The 21,145-nt window shown below is 41.0% G+C and overlaps 1 protein-coding gene across 1 annotated transcript; it reads left to right on the top strand.

The window, feature by feature from the left end:
* The first annotated feature begins 6,688 nt into the window (after nucleotides 1–6,688).
* Nucleotides 6,689–15,193, top strand: KLHL22 (kelch like family member 22). The gene is made up of 6 exons (XM_009279978.2): nucleotides 6,689–6,959; nucleotides 7,876–8,041; nucleotides 9,256–9,974; nucleotides 11,121–11,313; nucleotides 12,742–12,975; nucleotides 14,029–15,193. Exons 1-6 carry the CDS (start codon nucleotides 6,733–6,735, stop codon nucleotides 14,404–14,406), a joined length of 1,917 nt encoding a protein of 638 aa, XP_009278253.1. The 5' UTR covers nucleotides 6,689–6,732; the 3' UTR covers nucleotides 14,407–15,193.
* The last annotated feature ends 5,952 nt before the right edge of the window (nucleotides 15,194–21,145 follow it).

Below are 21,145 nucleotides of genomic sequence, written 5' to 3'. Positions count from 1 at the left end.
ATGTACTGAGCATGACGTCGCATGGTATGGAATGTCCCTTTGGCCAGTTTGGCTGTGCCCCCTCCCAGCTTCTTGTGCACCTCCAGCCTTCTCAGTCAGTAGCGCATGGGAAGCTGAAAAGTCCTTGACTAGTGTAAGCACTGCTCAGCAACAACTAAAACATCGGTGTGTTATCAACATTATTCTCATCCTAAATCCAAAACACAGCACTGTACCAGCTACTAGGAAGGAAATTAACTCTATCCCTGCCGAAACCAGGACAACTAGGCAAGGCTCTCGGCATCCTGACCCAATTTTGAAGTTTTCCCTGCTTTGAGCAGGAGATTGGACTAGAGACCTGCCAAGTTTCTTTCCAGCCTAAATTATTCCACAATTCTAAGAAAGCATGGGACCCCCACCAAGCTTGAACCACCTGTCCATATGGCAGTAAGCTAAACAGATTCGGATACCCAACACCAGCAAGCTCTAGTTTATTTTGGGCACAGCTGATGCACAAGAAAATATCACTATCTGCATAAAACACCTCTTTGTAGAGATGTAACTGACAGCCACAAGCTCTTCAATACAAAAATGTCTGAGTTTCCATAGAAACTAACTTGGATAATCCTTCCTGTATCCAGCCATTTCTCTACAGTAGAGAATCAAGGCTGTCAGCACAACTGTACAAAAAAAAAAACCCCAAACCCCCACATTAGTGAGCATCACTGTGTGACATGGATGCTAGTCACAGAAGGGGTGAATACTTGTCTAGGTATGTATCATACCATGCAATACCAATAACAGACTTAAGCACTGTAAATTATCTACACTATGTTTAAAGCACAGGATCAGTGCACAGCATATCTCACCAGAGAATAAAGGCTGAGTATATCTATAATGGCAGCAGGATACATTCAGGACATACGCCCTGACCCAGCTGCTGGGAAGTGCTCCCAGATACAACACAGATACATTCTTAGGGAAGCAGGACTCTCTTCTCAATCTCAGGAAGCGTATGCTGTAAGCTGTATGAATTCCCACTCCCCAGAATGTTCTTTACTGGAGCAGCACGCAAAGACCTTCGTGTAACAATTGCTCTGCACTTACAAATTCAGGTAGGACAGACACTGCGTTCTCTTTACCACATCTATTTTACCATGCCTTTAACTTTTCCTTTCCCCGTACTAATTGAGCTACGCCATTCCTATACCCTGTGTTCTTAAAAGGATGAGGATTTTCAGTGAGCGCAAGAGCAAGCCAGCATACCAGCCTCTCACCATTTTGCCATTTCAATGATCAAGTCACAACTCATTCCCTCAATTCCTCCTGTCCCAGTGCAAACCTCCTCGGTCATAAACCACATATCTTTGCTGTGAAAGCAAGTATTCTGTCATTGATCAGAGAGGGGACTGTTACAAAAAAAAAACTGAACCACAACTCTTTTCATGTACAGATAAGCAATTATTTCAGTTGAATAATCAGAAGCCTCACTAAGACTTGTACTTTTTCATGTAAGTAATCTGCAGAAGCATGTTGTGGTAGTGGAATTTGAATACAAGACAATCACACAGAGCTATCAGCAAGCCACTGAGACATTGTAGCCTCCATTGTGGACAAAGCTTATTACAAGAGACCACTAGTGATACAGTGGACTTTGAATATAGTACAGGAAATAGAAGGAAATACTAGATTTCCTTCATGCTCCCTCCATGTCTACTGTTGCAAGGCACGGCTGCTTTTCTGCTGGTTCCTAAATGGAATCCAGGCACAGAATATAGAAAATTTCAGTCTATTGAAAAAGAGCAGTCACGTCCATCTAGGTACCTCTGAGGGTTTTGTCATTTAGGGGGGGATTTTTTGATTTTTTTTTTTTTAAACTCCTTGATATAAAGTGACCTAACAGTGCATATCTTCCTACATTAGCATTACCTATAGAAATACACATACAATTACTGACCTCATACACCTCCTTCCTCTTTATGTACTGGGCACTCAATTGTAATACCCTAAAATTAATCACTACGTTAACCCATGTCCTCTAAAAGACAAATGCAAACCAACGTAACTGCAGTCTCAAATACCTTGTGCATCTAGCTAAGAAAACCTCTAGTATGATTTTCTCTGCAGTTTCAAAGTGGTTGGAACAAGGACTTGCCTTTCCTTGTTTCTGGAGACATCATCCCACAGCACATGAGACAGTACTTTTTATGTTTGCTACTGTTAAAGCAGCACAGCAAACAGAAAGAGTTCCTCATTTCTTCCCCCTTAGGATAAGTCCTGCAATACTCAGCCACTGAATCCCACTGTTAACAGCTGACCAGTACTGAGAAACTTGCACAAGAGGAAAGAAAAAAAAAAACCAACGTACTACTGAGATTTCTAGGAACTTGGCTTAGTCACACAGAGAGAACAGAGAGGCCTCAAGAACATCCTCCAAACTCCCTTTCTAGTAGAGAGGCTCAGGATAGAGGGAACATAACTGCATGGATCAAGGGACTGGGCATTTACATTAGCTAGCAAGGGCCTGCCTACAGCTCCTTCATTTACAGGGACAGATATGCCAGCCTGTGAAAATAGTGTCTCAAGCCATAAAAGCCAGCAAAGTTCATGAGTGGTCAGGAAGGAAAAACAGTAAATAGAAGGTTTTCTGCAGCATGCAAGAAGCTGAACAAACCTGCTCTGTCTCTCCATTCAGAGCAGTACTGCTTGTACTACATTTAGCTTTTTTTTTTTTAAAGGACAATAAAGATTAAGAAAGATACAAGTTTGAGGAGATGGGGTTAAATTATTTTCAGCTAAAAATATACAGAGGTTATTCAATAAAGCTCCTTGCTATTTTTAAGATTGATGGACACTTAAGAGGCATAACAGTTCCTAGATACATTAACAGTCATTCCCCTCCACCCAGCTGGTACGCCACACGTAAAATAGCACAATTCCACTGTTTGGGCTACCAGATTTTTAGACAGTAACAAAGGCACAAAGCTTACAGGAGAAAGGTCACAGTTAGACCACATAGCCTGAGAAGCAAGGTGCTGTGCCAACACACAACCCCTCCCCAGCAAATTCATAGTCAGCATTTAGAACAATATTCAGAGGCATAAACTAAACTATCAGCTCACCAAGCATACTGCATTTAATCCAGAAAACTTGAATGCCAAAGCCACTTTTCTTTCAAAGAAGCCCACAACACAACCCCACTAACCCTGCTTCAACAGCCACTCTTTGTAACTTCCCTACCCACCCAACGCCAGCTGCTGCTGCTTGTACAGCTATTACAAAGGTGAGGGCACTCAGTAATCAGCTAAGCGAATCTTGCTGGCCATCCCCTACAAGCCTTCCTTATCTTAAAGGTCTTGTCTACCAGCTCCTAAGACTACCTAAGTATGAATTAAGAGACTTTCCTTGGCTTTTGGCTCAAAAAAGAGGACTTAACCACCTATGTCAGTCAGACATCATGGATTAACACCATAAATGCTCACCTTTAATTTTATAAGTAGGCAACAATTGATAAAAATCACAGTAGTGAGAATTTTTCTGGAGTAGTCTGTTACCACTGGTTAAAACTATGACAATAGGCATTCATACTTACTTATGAGCCTTGAAGCCAATTGAGGAGAGTAGGGAGATACACATGACAGGATATCAGTTCTCTGAGTAGCCACAATGTAATTAGGAAACTTCATGTATCCATGTACAAAAAGAGCTTATGAGTGCTAGCAAGTTTTACACATACGCTGTACCTGCTCACTAGTATTCCACCCTTTTTCCACAGCAGCATCAGTACTCAACCTACATACCCAAAATTGGTTAGCAGCAAATAACTATGGATGGCAAAATACTCACAGGTAGAGTGGTGCATTTCTGTATCATAGTGGCTCTGTGCTCCAAACACACACGGCAGCTTTTGTATTGGTGTACGTTTATGAGTGACCACCCTGAGGATAGTCCAGCTCGCAGCTTGGCAGCCAAGATGCAATGCAGGGGCAAAAGTTGAGAACAAGAAGTAGAGACTGACAAAATTCAGAAAATAGAGCTTAGCAAAATACCTGTAGGCTCAGCTGTTGACTAGCCAAAAATGAGCTGTGGAGGATGGTTCAGCTGCACTCCCAGCATCTACATTTGACCACACTGGGCTTACCACAGGTCAGCTAGAAGAGCTGGTTTGTTCAGCTATTGCTAACAGTTGTGGGATAATTCAAGTCCATAACTAGCAGTGAGATAAACTCCCTGCAGATCTCCAAGACAGCCCCATTTGTCACTGAAAGCTCTGCAGATACTAATGCTCATACAGCTTTAGAATCCCTGAATTATTTCTAATTTTTTTTTTCATTTACTCTCTTTCATAATACTATTTGATCTTCCTGGTTCCAGTTACCATATTTGTAAAATCGGATCCCTTCTGAGGCTTTACTTGCTGAAAGCTTCACCCCCTTTCTGCTCCTTTTTAAGATCATTTGGATACAGAATGTATTCTGAATAGTAAGTCTACAGTTGTATTAATTAAAGGTAGATTTAAATAAAGGCTTGGCATGATTATACGGGTTTCCCAATCTACCGTGCATGTATCTCTCTCTCGGGAAACCCACTCCCCTACAATACATTTTTTTGCTAACACTTGTTACATGGGTTCAATGGCCCATGTAGTTTTAATATATCTCACTTTTCTCTCCTTAGCCTCTCTTCCACCAATGGCTACACTATATGACGTGCTATAAGATTGCATCAAAGGTCATGCTGTTTTGCCTACACAAGTCGTCTTTGAATTCAGAAAATAGTTCATTTATTACATTTACTTCTGCTTTTTGATGCAATGATTTTACTCTCAGAGAGACTTCTTTTGATACAGCTCTCTAAGTTGCTGAAAAGATGCAAGCTTTTTTTGAGCATTAACCACATTAACTCTGGAGTGTTAACCACATTAAACCACATTAACAGTTAATGTGGTTTATCTGAATCTGTTCCTCATTTGGACCATATCTCACCCTACTTTGCTTTTGCAGCCTTTATTCCCTTTTAGTGAAATGGGAAATTTCTGATCAATGTCTAGTAACACTCACTCCTTCACTTGCCTTTCTTACTATATTATCTCCCTTGTCTCAATCCATCACTTTTAGTATTCCCCAGGAGCAAATCAAATGATACAGTAATGTTTTGTCTGCTTCAAAAGCAGTCATCTTATTTCTAGGAAAAGCATCTACCTGTCATGAAAAATAATCCATTACTCATCTCTTCAGCTGATGATGGATAGTTTTCCCTGTGTAATCGACCTGAATGTGCTCCCTAGAAGGTTGTCTCATCAGAGCTCCTCTTCTGAGCCTGTTGTCTTGGTTTTACTGGCAAAGAGACGACAACCATTAATATGCTTTTTCAGGGTTTTTTCCATCCCATTTACCATGCAATGCCACCTAGCTTCCTTTTGGTTTGGACAGTGTAGGGTAACTTCCCTCAGGCAGCACAATAAACATTTTTATATTTCTTGGTGTCATCCAGATAGCTCCTTCCTCACTGAGCATACACAGAATACCTTGCAGTACTTTGAGAGATTTCCAATGCTGCATTCACTATCTATGGCTGGCACAATTAAACAATGGTTCCATTTCTTCATTGTTTGTTTGGATTTGCTGGGTTTGTTCTGCTTTTGCGTCTCTGACTGCTGATAACCCCTTGTGACTATCCCTTCTGCCACTAAGCTATTTCCCAGGCCGCTGGAGGAGAGGCTATTATAACTGTGTCTTACCCAGCCATATCAGCTAAGTTATTTCCTTTTGCTAATGCTTTTTTTTTTAATGTGCTCTGACAACTGGATAGAGTCTAAGAGCTCTAACTGGTACAACTTCTGACATTCTTCAAAGACAATGGGAAGGGTAAATTACAGGATGGTAGAAGAGGACTCCTGAGCTTTTGAGAGCTTAACCATAGACATGAAACACAATCACTTTCAGCTAGCTTTTTACAGGTGTTTCCCCATGTGCCATAGGGGACCTTCCTACAGTGTCAATGGCAGCCCTAGAAAAAGGTACAGGATAGCCCTCTATAGTGCCTACACGGGAGGAAATACCCTCTTTCTGCAGGGAATCATGGTGAAGTGAAAAGCAGTTGTGCATGCTAGCTTGAAGTTGTCACAATAAAGAAACTCACTTTGAAGCCTACAGTTTCATATAGTATTTTATAGAATGATAGATGGAAATGTGCTCAGCTAAGGAAAATGAAAAAGCAAAGACAGGGAGAGAGGAGAGCTTTCAGATTCTGGGCTAAAATATCAAGAGAAAGAGTGAAGGTGCAATTTAGATTGCAGCAAAGTTATCTGAGGATATTAGGCAACTTGGAATTTGGCAAAAATTACGTCAGTTTTGTTCTTTGTTCTAAATTATGCAGAAATGCAAAGGAAACAAGGGGTTCTGGTAATGGGTTGGGAAGTAAAACTCTTGCTAAGAAAAAAAAAATCCCCACATGCTACATACTCTGACTCTTGGACTGAAAACCCAAGAGTCAGAATACTTGTTTGAAAAAACATGTTCTGCCAGTTTGGTGTGCTGATACACACCTGTCTATTTCCAGTATCATCATACAGGATAATTTCTTCAGGGTAGAACTGTCTCTTCATTGACTGAAGAGTTGGTTTGATTTATTTACTGTGACAGGCGGGGGTCAGAGGACCATTTGTTAAGCAAAAGGCACAAACCTTTGCTGATTCTGTTGTCTCACAGATTTCGTTCTGCTACAGCTGGTGGCTGAGCATTTCTGCCTGGGATGGCGGAGGATCAGGAGCTGACTCAGCCACACAAAGCTCAACTCGAGCCCTCCCTTCAGCAGCGCACCAGCAACACATACCGCAGTGCAGAGCACTCTCAGGCCTTGCTCAGTGGCTTGGTATCTCTCCGAGACAGCAGCATCCTCTTCGATGTAGTTCTGGTAGTGGAAGAGAAACCTATTGAGGCTCATCGCATACTTCTAGCTGCATCCTGTGACTATTTCAGGTACACTTCAGTACGGCAGTAACAAGCATGTGTCTGAATGTTACTAAAACCTGCACCATCCAAATCTTCTGTCTTGGCACGCTGCTTCTGGATGTAAAATTAGACCCATAAGATGGAGCTGAATGTGTTTCAAAATACTAAGTATGGCTTTATTCATCTCTCTCTACAGAAATAAAGCTCTTGTTCCTGCACACTGAGCTTACCTCCACTAAATTCACTGCCTGTGTGTGGTACTTGGAGGTATATAAAGAGGAGAGACTATCTGAACAGGTGTCTTCTGCATAAATGCACTCTGGGTGGCTTTAACATATCCTTAGCATTGTAAGACTTTGCCCATTGTGGTGATCATTTCATAATACACAAAAAGTCACTGGAAGTGGGTCACTCCTCTGTTACATGCCTATAGTGTGACTCGCTGTCCATTAAATCAGGCAATCCCCTGGTCAGTTTGACTAGCAGTTTCTTGAACTGACTTTATTTTCATAGAGTGAGCAAACAAATCCCAAGGCAATCCAGACAAACTTCTAACTGGAGGAAGAACTGCCCTAGCTTAGAAAAAATTCCTACAGTCCCAAGTTCCTCTGTTTTTCCTCTTCCTCCACACCCAGAGTATCTGCTTCTGCCTATTGACTATCCATATGTACTGAGTGTGTATTCAAGTCCTTCAGCTGTGAGTGATACCTTTCAGATGGCCCCTACTGTTATCCTGCAGAATGAAGAGTATTACTTTCTTAGGTCCTAAAGGCCTGTACTCTTTGTATCATTGGCTTAGAGAAGAGGTAATCCCATAAAAGTGTCTGGCTAGGTTTTTATCTTTCTGAATATTTTTTATGTTCCCAGGACAACATAAGATAAGCAAACTGAAAATAGTTTCAATGCAAATCTGCCACAGCATGTGCCATTGTCTTTTTTACAGAGGAATGTTTGCAGGAGGACTGAGAGAGATGGAACAAGAAGAAGTTCATATTCATGGCATCTCCTATAATGCAATGTGTAAAATCTTGAACTTCATTTACACTTCTGAGCTGGAACTCAGTGTGAACAGTGTGCAGGAAACCTTAGCTGCAGCCTGTCAGCTTCAGGTGAGGTACTGGGAGGTGTGACAAAAAAGAAGCAAGAAACAAAAGCAACAATGAAAGAAGTGGAAAACATGGATATCTGGTTAGATGGAGGGTTAGGGGGTGAATAAGAGCATGCGTCTGATGAGAAGAATTTCTTTGGGATGCTGTATCCACTGGAACTAACTATGGAAGGGTAGGAACAATGAATGAGTACTTGCACATCTCATTTGTGCCAATGGTTTTATTACTTATAAACATTTACCATTTCATCTAGAGGACTATTTTATATACCACTCACTTCCACTGATCTGCTTATGAAAGCTTCCCTGAAATAGAATACCTCTGGCCTATGGTAAAGGACAGGGCTTGCTGCTCAGAAATTGTTGTGCTGCTCAAGATCTTCCCCAGATTGAGTCCACAGGCACATAACCTCCCCTGACCCCGTCACTACAGGAAATCCTACCACTATGGTTTCTGCACTAAGTGCAGAATTCATGCGCCTTTAAGACAATTTTTTTTTCTCTAATTTCCCCTGCAGCTAACCGCTGCACAAGGCTTTGGTACTAAATCTTGAACTTTCTGAGTGCTTGCTTTGGTTGGTTTCTACAGACTTAGCACCACTTTGTTAGTAGAGGGGCTCTTGGACAGCAGTTAGTTCTTTATTTGCCAGTAGTCCCTCCTGCCAGATACAACTTCAAATTGTATTCAGAAGACAACACTAAATATTAATTTTCCTTTCAAATGGCTTCCTGTGCTCGAGTGATGCAGATATATTTGTTACAGATACAGTCTTTGATACAGTATGTCTATAGTGCTCTGAAAGAACAACTACAGAGTGACTGTAAACCTGGCTTTCACCATGTCCTCCATGCCTTCTGTTTTCATGACTGCCTCGCAGGCAGCCTGCAGCTTGGTGCCATGCTAACAAATGAGGCAGCCTGGCTGTCCAGTGTCCCATGTGTCTTGGAAGACATTGCTGCTGCACCTGAAGCCAAACTCATAGGCTTGCAATATAGTGTGGCTAGAAGGTCTATGTTATATTCATCTACGTACCCATGTTGAGTTCTTTTTCTCTGGAGAAAGGTGAATTGTGCACAAGTGAACATGGTGATCAGACTGTGAGGAGAGCAGTCGTCTTGTGGACAACTTTCTTACAGTCATCCCAGGCTTCTGTCACCTGTCTCTTGAGTGTGAGGCAAGTGGTGTCTGAAATGAAAAATATCTCTCTCTTGCAGATTCCAGAAGTCATTAAGTTCTGTTGTGATTTTCTCATGTCCTGGGTAGACGAAGAGAACATCCTTGACGTATACAGACTAGCTGACCATTATGACTTGAGACATTTGAGTGATCAGCTGGACTCCTACATTTTGAAGAACTTTGCAGCTTTCTCAAGGACACAAGTGTATCGACAGCTACCCTTGCAGAAGGTCTACTCCCTTCTCAGCAGCAACCGTTTGGAGGTTAACTATGAGTTTGAAGTTTATGATGGTGCACTTTTTTATCATTATTCTCCAGAGCAACTGGAGACAGATCAGGTCTCCCTGATGGAGCCCCTTAAGCTCCTTGAGACAGTTCGTTTTCCTCTGATGGAACCCCAAATCCTACAAAGGCTTCATGACAAATTAAGTCCATGTCCTTTAAAAGATACAGTCGCAGATGCATTAATGTACCACAAGAATGAATGCCTTCAGCCAATGCTTCAGAGCTCCCAGACACAGCTGAGATCCGAGTTCCAGTGTGTAGTGGGATTTGGAGGGATGCATTCTACTCCATCCATTGTCCTCAGTGATCAAGCCAAGTATCTGAACCCCTTGCTGGGAGAGTGGAGGCACTTTACAGCTGCACTAGCCCCCAGAATGTCCAACCAAGGGATTGCTGTTCTCAATAATTTTGTATATTTAATTGGCGGAGACAACAATGTAAGTGGTTTTCGAGCAGAGTCAAGGTGTTGGAGGTAAGATAAGGATAATCCTGCTATTATTTTTATTACCACCCTGTTGCCCATCTCTGAGTCAGTAAGCCAGTAGCGCAGTTTGTATGCTTGCTAGCTGAAAGATTAGGAACAGAGCAGGGGCCTCACTGAAAGAAAATACAAGAAATAAAGAAATGAGCCTCATAGTAACAGGAAGCTTCCAGCAGTGCTTATGGGACAAAGCCAAGTCTGATAGGGTAGAAACAGCTACAAATTCAAGAGTATTACATATGCTACTTTCTGCCTTGTTGGAAGGGGGAAGCATTAAAGGTGTGGGAAGCAGTAATGAACCTAGAACCCTAGACTGTCTAGATGCTCTTGAACTAGGATTTTCTAGAAGTCTTCTGTGTGTAGTTTTGGTCCAAATACAAAGGGATTTAGCTACCAAAAAGGGGTTTTAAATAAAATGCTATTAGTGGTTGATTTTCAAGAATTTGTGTGCGCGATAGCAGCAGTCCAGGGTCCTCTTCCATTCTTCTGTGCCAGGGAAAAGAGGAGGAGGAAGGATCGGGTTTAGACCTTCATGCCCAGTACATTGCAAAAACAGATAGAAACCCTTTTGTCTTTATATTGTGGTCATTTTTACTAGTGTTAGCTGAGTTGCCCTTATTTTATGGCATGCATAGTTTCACTTCACAACCAGTTTTCTCTGTAACTAAAATTCCCAGACCAGATAGGTATTTTGATCTTAAAGTGAATCATGAAGTTCACTTTGAGCAGCAGATATTTGGGGAAAAGAATCAAAGAACCCACCACATATTTATGCCCTTCTTGGACTCTCGAAGATCCAGATTCAGTCTTTGTGCTATTTTTAGACTGTTTTACCTTGTAGAATGGCTTTGTGCAAGCAGAGATTTTGATATATAACCTGACAGCAGTGTATAAGATAATGGAAAACCTAGGCTTTTATAGCATGATTATGTCAGCTAAAATACATCTTCTAAAAATAGAGTAAAACAACTTTGCTAATAATAAAATGCTGACAAGGCCAAATTTCACTCCACTTACAGCTGAGCTCAATTTCAGGCAAAGACAGTACAGTAACCCACATCTGTGGTGCTGTCTGGTATTCCAGCAATGATTCTGTGGCTGAATTAATAACTTTCTTTGATCCCATTCTTTTACAAGGTATGACCCGCGACACAACAAATGGTTCCAGATCCAGTCCCTACAGCAAGAGCATGCTGACCTCAGTGTTTGTGTTGTGGACAACTATATATATGCCGTCGCAGGCCGAGATTACCATGAAGATCTGAGGGAAGTGGAGAGGTATGACCCTAAAAGCAACACTTGGGAATATGTGACACCTCTGAAGAAGGAGGTAAGGAGTGCATTAGCCACACACACTACTAGAGTTCCCCAATTCCTGATTTAATCTTTTCAGATGCTTTTCCTCATGTGTAGCTTTAAATTTGCTGATATTCAGACAGGAAACAGTAGCCTCTGTATATGGGATAAATGAGTATCAAAAAAGCAGAATAATAATATATGTAAATTACATTTTGAGGTTAAATGCTTATTTTTCCTGTTTTCTTCTTGTTTTCCCATGCACCTTTATTGTGTTAATCCTTAAAACCATTTAAAATTGAACACATAACCTCTAGGAACAGAAGTTCCCATTCCTCCTATGCAGGTAAACTACAGCCACAGTAGTACAAGCTTCTCACATACAGTCCTGACAACATGCTTTACTCCTGATCAGAAGAGATAATGCCCCAGTAAGAAGGTACATCAGTTTCTATAGACTACTTAGTTCCTGGACACAGACATGAGATTGGGTAACAAGTTCCGGTGACAATAGCTTATGTGATGCAGAATCACATCTCAGTCAGCTAATATTAAGACTATTACTCATTTGAAATATGTGAGTGAATAGCTATCTTTTGTCATCAGTACCATTTATCCTTCTAGAACAGCAATTGCCAAACTAGCATTTGTGACCCCAGGAACCAGGAAATGGTGTAGTGACATGGGAATTGGGGTTATGAGTGGAAAAGTTTGTTCTAATACTGCTAAAAAAGGCAAGAATTTCCATTTTCAGGTTAAAAGTGTTGCAAAGGAGGAAGATAAATACAAACAACTGCTTGATGAATCTTGGTTAGGGAAAAAACCTAAATTCCTGAGTAATCTTTCAAGAAACTATGCTGATTTCTACTACACCTTTTAAAAGCTTTGGGTCAAGTGACCAGCACAAAATAGTATTTGTGATTTCATAATGCCTCTCAATTGAGAATCTCAGGACGCCTTAAAATATAAATATTACTGCTATTTTACAAAAGGGGTGCAGAGGCAGAAGAGGATAAACAGCTTGCATGAGGTCACAAATAATAAATGTGTGTCGATGCTGAGAATATCAAAAGCCTTAAGATCCAATTGAGTGCTACTAAGTAGGATGTCTTGCATTCCTGATAACACTGCTTGTATAAGAAAAGTCTCCAACAGAAAGGCTTCCACGTAGACTAGAGAGAAAAGTAATAGTATGAATGATCTTCTAATAAAGGAACAATAAAGAATGAGAACCCACTGCAGTTCTGGAATTTTTAGAAATTGTAGTGTATTTCATTCAGAAATCCACACTTATAGCATAATCACCTAGAAAGGAATTGTCTATAAGAAAATCCTTCCAGATGTTGATATCTGCATAACTCATGAAGAATGTCACTCCTTTAATGTCTATTCCATTCTTTGAAACTGGGAGAAATACATAAATCCAGACCTCAACCTCTTGCTTTCCCATGTGGTGATACAGGTATATGCGCATGCTGGAGCAGCACTGGATGGGAAGATGTATATTACTTGTGGGAGGAGAGGAGAAGACTATTTGAAGGAGCTACAATGTTATGACCCAAAGACTGACCGCTGGGACGTTTTAGCAGATGGTCCAGTGAGACGTGCTTGGCATGGGATGGCTGCACTGCTAGGGAAGCTCTATGTAATTGGAGGAAGCAACAATGATTCTGGCTACAGAAGGGATGTTCACCAGGTGAGAGCATGTCATACCTGTGTCTTTCTTGGAAGAGTCTGTTTCTATGGATGCTTGCACTCTGACGTAATGTCTTTCTCCTGCTGAGTATGCAAATAAAACTAACTGCCCAGCAACAGCTACTGCACCAGCTCTCCCCCACTCAGTTGCAGAACTTGCAATGATTTATTTATTGCTGTCTGTCTTGAACGCATTGTCTAACCCACAAAGCATTAAAGCTCCAGCACTTGGAATTCTTACCAATTTTAAAACATCTTTGATGGATAACATTCATTGGCATGCACATACCCAATAAGTAGCACATTAACTAAGTTCACTTTACATTGTCTTCTCATGTGCATTTTTTTCTAAGTCGAGGACTTTTGAATTACCAACGTGTAATTGCAGGACAGAGTTGTTAAGGATATGTTGGATGGCAATTGTATAATGCAATTAAATGTACAGTACCTGACGATAAGTGATGGCTGGAGAGAATTCTCGTGAGTCTTATTCCAGCTTCTAGAACTGCTAGAGACATGAAAAGAAGACACAAAAAGTAACTGCTCTTTTAAAGCCAATGAAGATGGCAGGATTAAATCTAGCTGAAAAGTGTATCTGAATGATAAAATGGTGCTTACAAATAAAAGCAGTTAGCCAGGTAGGTACCAATGAAATCTAAAACTTCCCAACATATGGTGCAGAGACAGCTTAGCAGATTTGTCATATTTGTATGTTCCAGCGCATTTTTTCCTAATGCAAACAGGTGCGTTATGTCTGAGCTTATATTAGCATGTGTCCCCATCTCTTTCACTTTTGTATACATTTTTTGAATGACATACAGCTTTTACTCCAGCAGCAGGGTCAGAAGTTGTGATTCAAAGCTATATGGCAACTATGCACAGTTTTCTGCTGAGTACTGTACTTCTACTACACAGTGATACGCACTCTCCATTATCAACACCCTGTCAAAAGACTGATGATATTGCATGGCTTCCAAAATAGTTTGCTGTATGGCCAGGCTCTGTCACTAAGATACAAGTTTGATTTTGGCTAATCTCTTTCTTTTTTTTACAGGTTGCCTGCTATAGGCCAAGCACTGATCAGTGGACAAACGTATGTCCACTTCCTGCAGGACATGGAGAGCCAGGTATTGCGGTCTTAGACAACAGGATCTATGTCTTGGGAGGCAGATCCCACAACAGAGGAATCCGCATGGACTATGTCCACATTTACGATGCAGAGAGAGACTGTTGGGAGGAAGGACCCCAGCTGGAGGATGATATTTCTGGGATGGCTGCCTGCGTCCTCACTTTGCCCAGGGCTATTTTAATGGAAACGGAGAAATGGTTCTCAGAATGGCATGCAGACCGTGTGAAGTATCACCTTGACTTTCCATCAGAAGTTATGAGCGTATCAGACTGGGAGGAATTTGACAATTCAAGTGAAGATTAGAAAACTTTAATATTTATTTTTTGCCAGAGGATGAGGATAAGGAAATTAAGGCTTGGAGAAAATACTTAGGGATTTTATATGTCTTTCTTATATACATAAATCAGTATTTAAAGGTTTGAAAAATAAGTGTTCTGCACAAAATGCCATTCACAGTCAATATCTGCCCATCTGCAAGTGTTGTGCACAAAATGCCACTTACAGTCAGTATCTGCCCACCTGCCGGAAAGCAGCATTTTTAAAGTAACCACAGAACTGCCATTTTCCCCCAGTTAAAGTATAGAGGTTCTTTTGCTCTCAAGGAGACTTTTCTCAACCTTCAGCATGGACAGAAAAAAAGGCACAGAAGGCTCAGCTTGACTAGCTTCTTTCCTTCCAGCTTTTAGCTTGAAATAGCTTCTTGAGATTTTTTTTTTCCTTTTCTTTTTGGTAATAAAACTTCCCAGCCAGCTTAACACAGGAAGGTAACACCTAGTGCCTCCCTCCTGTGCCAGGTGTCAGACAGCTTGATTGGTTTTTCAGCAAGATTGAACATACAGAAACAGGAACGGTAGCAAGAAAGTCTGAACCTTCATCTCATCCGGGCATGCAGCCATCTTTCTAACTGGGTTAGAGTCTGTGAACTGACACCCACTCCTGAACTTCTATACTGCAAGTTCTGTCAACCCAGTGGAAAGAAGATTTCTAGAAAAAACTCTCTGTACAGAGTATGGCAATCTCATCATTCAACTGCCAGACACATTTGTTCACAAGCATAAATCAATAAATCATTGTCAGAACTTTTTTCTTTTTAACTACTGTCTCAGTTTTATTAACCATTATGTGTAGTCTGAAAGTTAGTGAGCTTAATTAGATCCTATAGTACTACATTAGTATCAGTGAAGTTACACCAGCTTGGGAGATGGGCAATTTTTTCCATTCTTTTATTATATGCTTTAGAAGAGGATAAAGAAGATAAATCAATAAATCATTGTCAGAACTTTTTTCTTTTTAACTACTGTCTCAGTTTTATTAACCATTATGTGTAGTCTGAAAGTTAGTGAGCTTAATTAGATCCTATAGTACTACATTAGTATCAGTGAAGTTACACCAGCTTGGGAGATGGGCAATTTTTTCCATTCTTTTATTATATGCTTTAGAAGAGGATAAAGAAGGCAGAGATTGGTTTGTCACAGCATAAGCAAAAAAGTAATAAGGAGATAACTAGAGGTATTGAAGATTACACTGGTCCAAGACCCTGCAGTAGCTGAACTAATGCCAGAACTACAGCTCAGAAAAATAAGGCATAGTAAATCCTTCCTTCGTGAGGCCTTAAAATAATTGGCGTCTGACTTCCATCTTGCTTAACATTAGTTTAGAAGCTGATTTAAAGTCTGAACCAGTGTGATACCTGAATAGTATGGGATCCTTCTTCTTGGAGGGGTGGGAAGTAATCAGTGCCACGAGAAAATCATGACAAACTACCAAAAGCTTTTAAATCTTGTAGCAATACTGGGGTTGCAGGAGAAGGGCAAAACCAAAGTGACAATCAGAATGATATGATACTAGTCAAGTATCATCACATCATGACAAATACTGCACATTGACGTGCTACTTTAGACAAATGGAAGAAGTTCCTGGATATTACCATTACTTAGGGATATTTTGTTTATGGAAACAAAGATTATTTCAAAATGGACCTAGATGACTCTACATTAGTAGAATGGGCTTCTGGAAAAGATTCAAGAGTATTTGCACATTTCTTTTAATAAGCTCAACAGCTTTTTCTTGGTAAGAGGGGCATTTGTTGGATTTTTTTCTCCAGCACTGTCAGTTTTTACCTCAATCTCTGAACCTTTGCCAATTGGCAAATAAAACAAAAGACCTGGTAACTGCAGGAAACCCTGATTATGAGCTTCTTCAGAAAATCTTTTTTTGATAATGAACTCTGAACTGCACATGGAGTCTGGAAATACAGACTTCATTACACTGCAATACTGGAGACTGACGAGTATTCCTGTTTTGCCTACAGAGTTACTTTTAATGTGTAGGAATTAAATGTAGCCCTCAGATGTAAGGACAGATATCTCTGATCTGGACATCATTAGAACCATTCCTTCCAGACTGCAAGTGCTGCACTGGCAATTTGTTTTGTCTGCAAACAGCAAGTGATTCAAGACTCTTAGTGGTCCAGGACATATTCTAGACCCAGCTGTTCTAACTAAACCCAGACATCTAACGCAAGTCTAATGCTTGCAGTGCATTTTCCATTTTAACTAGCACGTCTCGACAGACCAGTGATACCCTATGTTATACAAGTGAAAATGTTATCTAGCCTCTTTCAGGATAAAAAAAAAAGTAATCATTGTCTGGCTTCTTTTCCTTTTCCTATGTATACCACTAGAGGGTATTACTTACTATTACAAATAACCAAACTGGTAGGCTAATTCTTAGACTACATAGAATATAAGACATTCATCAGTAATTATTAAACTAAAGAAACATCTTGAGAAAACTCATGAGAGGGGGTGTCCAGCTTCTATCACTCCTTCTGTGTTTGAATACTGATTTTTAGTCAGGTGATCAGTTTTTTCATTTATCAGTATATGCAATTTTGTGATTGCATTATTTATTAAATGTTGCAGTTGGATGCTGTGCAAAGCAAATCAATGTAAGGCTTAGAATGTTGTTACAAGGAAATTACTTTTTCTTAAAGCAGATCATTTACCTTAGAGAGAAGTGCTGCATTATTTTTTCTATTTTTTTTAGTTACTGGTATAATACCCCTAAGTCACATGAACTAAACCTAAGGGCAGGTATTATATATTTGGATTTGATAAAAACAAAATTTCTGTTGCTTTCACCCCCAAATTTTCTTTTCATCTGAGCGTAATGTGACTGTTGAAAGTTATGGTATGCACTATCTTACTTGCATGTATTTTGTTTAGGTAAAAAAACACAAGAGTTTAGCTTAGCAAAAACCATCCTAATCATTCAGCAGTAGTTTGTTTTAGTCCAGCATGTACCTTTTCAAACTCACAGAGGCTAAACAATAATAAAATTGTCTAACTCAGCAGATATAAAGCACTTTGTTCTTCTTGTTTACTACAGTTACCTATATAAAGAAATTGTAGGAGAGATTACAGATTGATATGCAGGGCTGTAATTATTATTGATCGGTTGAAGAATGATGCTTCAGGAATTTAGCCTTCAAGAGCCCACTTAAACTTTGTGTTATCTCAAGAAAAACATGTACTCAAAGGGATTTTATGCTGATTCCATATTTTTTTATTTATAAATTCTCTGATCTCCTAAATATGTCAGTCTTGTATCTTACAGTAAAAAGCATTCACTTTTTACAGCAAGTCCTCAGAGACAGTATAGCACAAGACATTGTGGACAGATGGACAATGAACTAGGAAAGCTTTAAGTTATTTCTGGTCTGTAAGAGAATAGCCAAACAACTCTTCCAGAACTGAGTGATCAAAATACCAACACTTAAACTGCTGATACATTAGGAAGTCCAGAAGAATAAGAACTAGGTTTCTTGATGATCTATTTTCCTATTTCCTGCCAGCACAGAGGTAAAGCTGTATAGGCATATTTGCTAGATTTGTAATTAGTGGACTTGTATCCTGAAGTATTTCAGGCTTCCACATTTGGAGAAGTGATTGTGATTGCTTCAGTTTTTGTTTCATAACTGCTTTCATTACTGTATTTCTTCTCCAGCTGTCTACCTCCAACTCCAACATATCCTTTCCCATTTCCTCATGGTTTAAATTAGGGTCATTAATTTTGCATTGGAAGCATACCCAGTACTTGATTTCAAACAAATAAGGATTCTCATTCTATACCCTTGACAGAAATTTACTTCTTATTTAGAGACCAGCCACATGTACAATTTATTTGGCATTCAGCCCAACTGATGGGGTCAGAAGCTTCTGGCGAAAGGAAGAAGGAGCAGCTGGGCACAGGGAAAGAGGGATGGGACCTTCTCAAGGGAATATTCTGCCAAGTTTTTATTTCATCAGCAGCTGATGCACTGTAAGAGCTCCCCACCTCCTCAGTTGTGCTACAACTATTTGGCCATGCTCTGAGGGTGGAAGCTGCCAACAGGTAAGACAAAGAACATAAATGTATTTACATGTAATAAAAAGGTAAAGTGGTACCATACATTTATCCATTCTTCCTAAACCAAATGCAGTTGTAGGGATGTAATACACCTGAGATGATTGTCTGTAGCCTAGGAAGTTGAAGCCCAGTCTTATCAGATAACATTAATGATCTTGAACAAGTCACCTTTTTCTCATATGTAAGTAGAATGTGGGATCTTTTACCTAGAAGATCTGGCCTAGTTCAACTACAGTTATTGAAACTTGAGGGGGGAATTACTTGAAGGATGCACACAGCCTGCATGAATACAAGTTCAGAACAGCTAATTGTGGCAGTTCCTTCCAAACTGAAAACCTCTCCGTGCCTTAGAATCCTCTCTGGATGGGAAGGTGGGTGTGCTGGTTCTCCAGCATCAGTCCAGCCCCGTGCAGTACTGCACAAAAACTGGTTTATCATTAAATACTATTTATTCCTGACATGTTTCAACTCTTTCGAGATTTTAGTAGCATCCATATGAAACGGAGGCAAAATCACTATGTTTTTGACTTACTACGTTTGATTTTTATTATAACAAAAATTACAATTCAATAAAACGCAGCAACAGAAATTTTTATTTTCTTTTTATGTACTATGTGTTACTAATTCTGCTGCTAACTTGGGGCTTTTGTAATTATTTTTAAACATTATTTAGCATGTTATTGCAAGTCCAAGTACTACCTTTTAATCTGTATTTTGGCCATGGCCAAACAGAAAATGATCCAAGCCTGTTCAAATGACAGAAGAAAACATAATAACCTTCATAATCTATTGTAGCCTATCTGTATGTGTTTAAAACTGACTCCCATTGGCAAATACAAGCACTTAAACTAGTAGGAATAGATCAAAGGTATAGCTACTAAGTAAGCTTCCCTAGCAATGGATGAAATATTTTTGCATAGATGTGAATTTTCAGATGGTATTATTCATCTCTGGGTCTACTGTTTTGCTAGTATTGCTGTACATGACTAAACAGCTGTTGTTTTCCACCCAGGAGATGGCTGTCTTTCAGCGGCTGGTAAAGTGATACCTGTACATTTATTCAGGGCCTACTTTAAGATCCTTTCGTGTTAGTGATGTTATGAGACTTTCCTGGATGATTTTGTCTAAAACATAGACTCTGGATGAGTCTTCCATTTTAGATGATTTGAACTCTGCTAAATGTCTACAGAGACACAGCCCATATGTTCCAATCCAAACACCTCAGTTGGCACTAGTTGCCAATGTAGGAAGAAGAACAAAGAGAAAAACAAAGACCATGTTGTGACAGAGCTTTCAGAAAAGGCAGAGCATGAAAGAAACACAGCAAAGCTGTAGTAAGACTGCACAACAGACCAGTTAGGCACTTCAAGACAGTAACCTTAAATCTATTTCTCCATTTTAAATGTTTTTTGCTTTCAAGTGCTGCTTCATTACACATTGCCAGCCTCAAAGCAAAATGAAAAAACAAAATCAAAAGCACAAATTAAACAAAGCCATGAGACTGAGCTAAACTCACATTTGCAAAGGTTTCTAGCACATGTGGGGAATTAGCGCAGTTATTTTGTTGTGCCCTTGCCTATTGCAGCTGGCCATGCTGATTGCCACTGCCAGCCCTCCAAAACATGAGTCAGACCATGCAAAGGCCCACGCTGCTTGTCTGAGGTCACCACGCACCAACCTCCCTCTAAAATTCAAACAGCTCATGCTGTACCACCTGCCAAGTCCTTGCCCAGCCCCTGCCCGTGAGGCCTGCTGAGTCCTTTCCGGGGTTTCCTTCCTCTTCAGTGTCTGCAACACCATCCTCCCTCCCGCCTGCGCCCCGAGGCAGACAGGGCTTTGACCCCGTTATCTGGGAACATGGCTATAAAGAAACAGGACACTGTCTCTTAGAGCACATAGGAAGTTATCTCGAGATCAGAGGAGATTATCACAGTGGTCCCTTTTGTTCCTTAAAAAAATAATCAACTAATAAAAACAACAAAACCACAGGGAAGGTGATCTCTGTCTTCAGACCGCCTGCGGTCAGGGTGCCTGGCTGCAGGGCATCACACCGAGCTAGGAGGTGTGGAGAGGGGAAGGAGGCCCGACGCAGGGCAGGAGGGACCCTGGAGGGAAGGGAAGCGTAGCGTGCCTGGTAGCATGCCTCGGGGCACCATGGCAAAGCGGGGAAAACCAGGGGCTGGGCAGCACCGAGGAGGGAGGATGTGCTGAGAGAGGGATGGGGAGAACACGGCAGGAGGTACGTTGGCGGGTCTCCCTCAGATGTCTTCAGCCCAAGGACTGGGCAGAGTTTTCTGGGGGCAACCTGTGGCAAAGCGTGCCGGCAGCACACCAGGGAAGCGGTGTGTGGGGAGGACGGCCCTGCTCTCTGAGGGGCTGCAAAAGGCGCGGGGGTCTCACACCCCGCCTAACTCAACACACCACCGGGGCCATTCACGTTCATTCACCCCCCAACTGGGGGAGCCCCCGTGCGCCGGCCGCGCTGGGGAAGGTTTGAATTACTCTAGCCCGGAGGGATTGGGGAAGGAAGGCCCTCCCTCCCCTCTGGACGCGAGGATGGGGCACCGAGCGCCCCCCCAGCCCGCCGCCTCCCTCAGCGCGGCCGCCCGGCCCCTGAGGCGGGCACGGTCCT

This window comes from Aptenodytes forsteri, unplaced genomic scaffold (genome assembly GCF_000699145.1).
Source record: "Aptenodytes forsteri isolate BGI_AS27 unplaced genomic scaffold, ASM69914v1 Scaffold323, whole genome shotgun sequence".
Classification (NCBI taxonomy): Eukaryota; Metazoa; Chordata; class Aves; order Sphenisciformes; family Spheniscidae; genus Aptenodytes; species Aptenodytes forsteri.
This window is presented reverse-complemented; position numbering and strand designations above follow the sequence as displayed.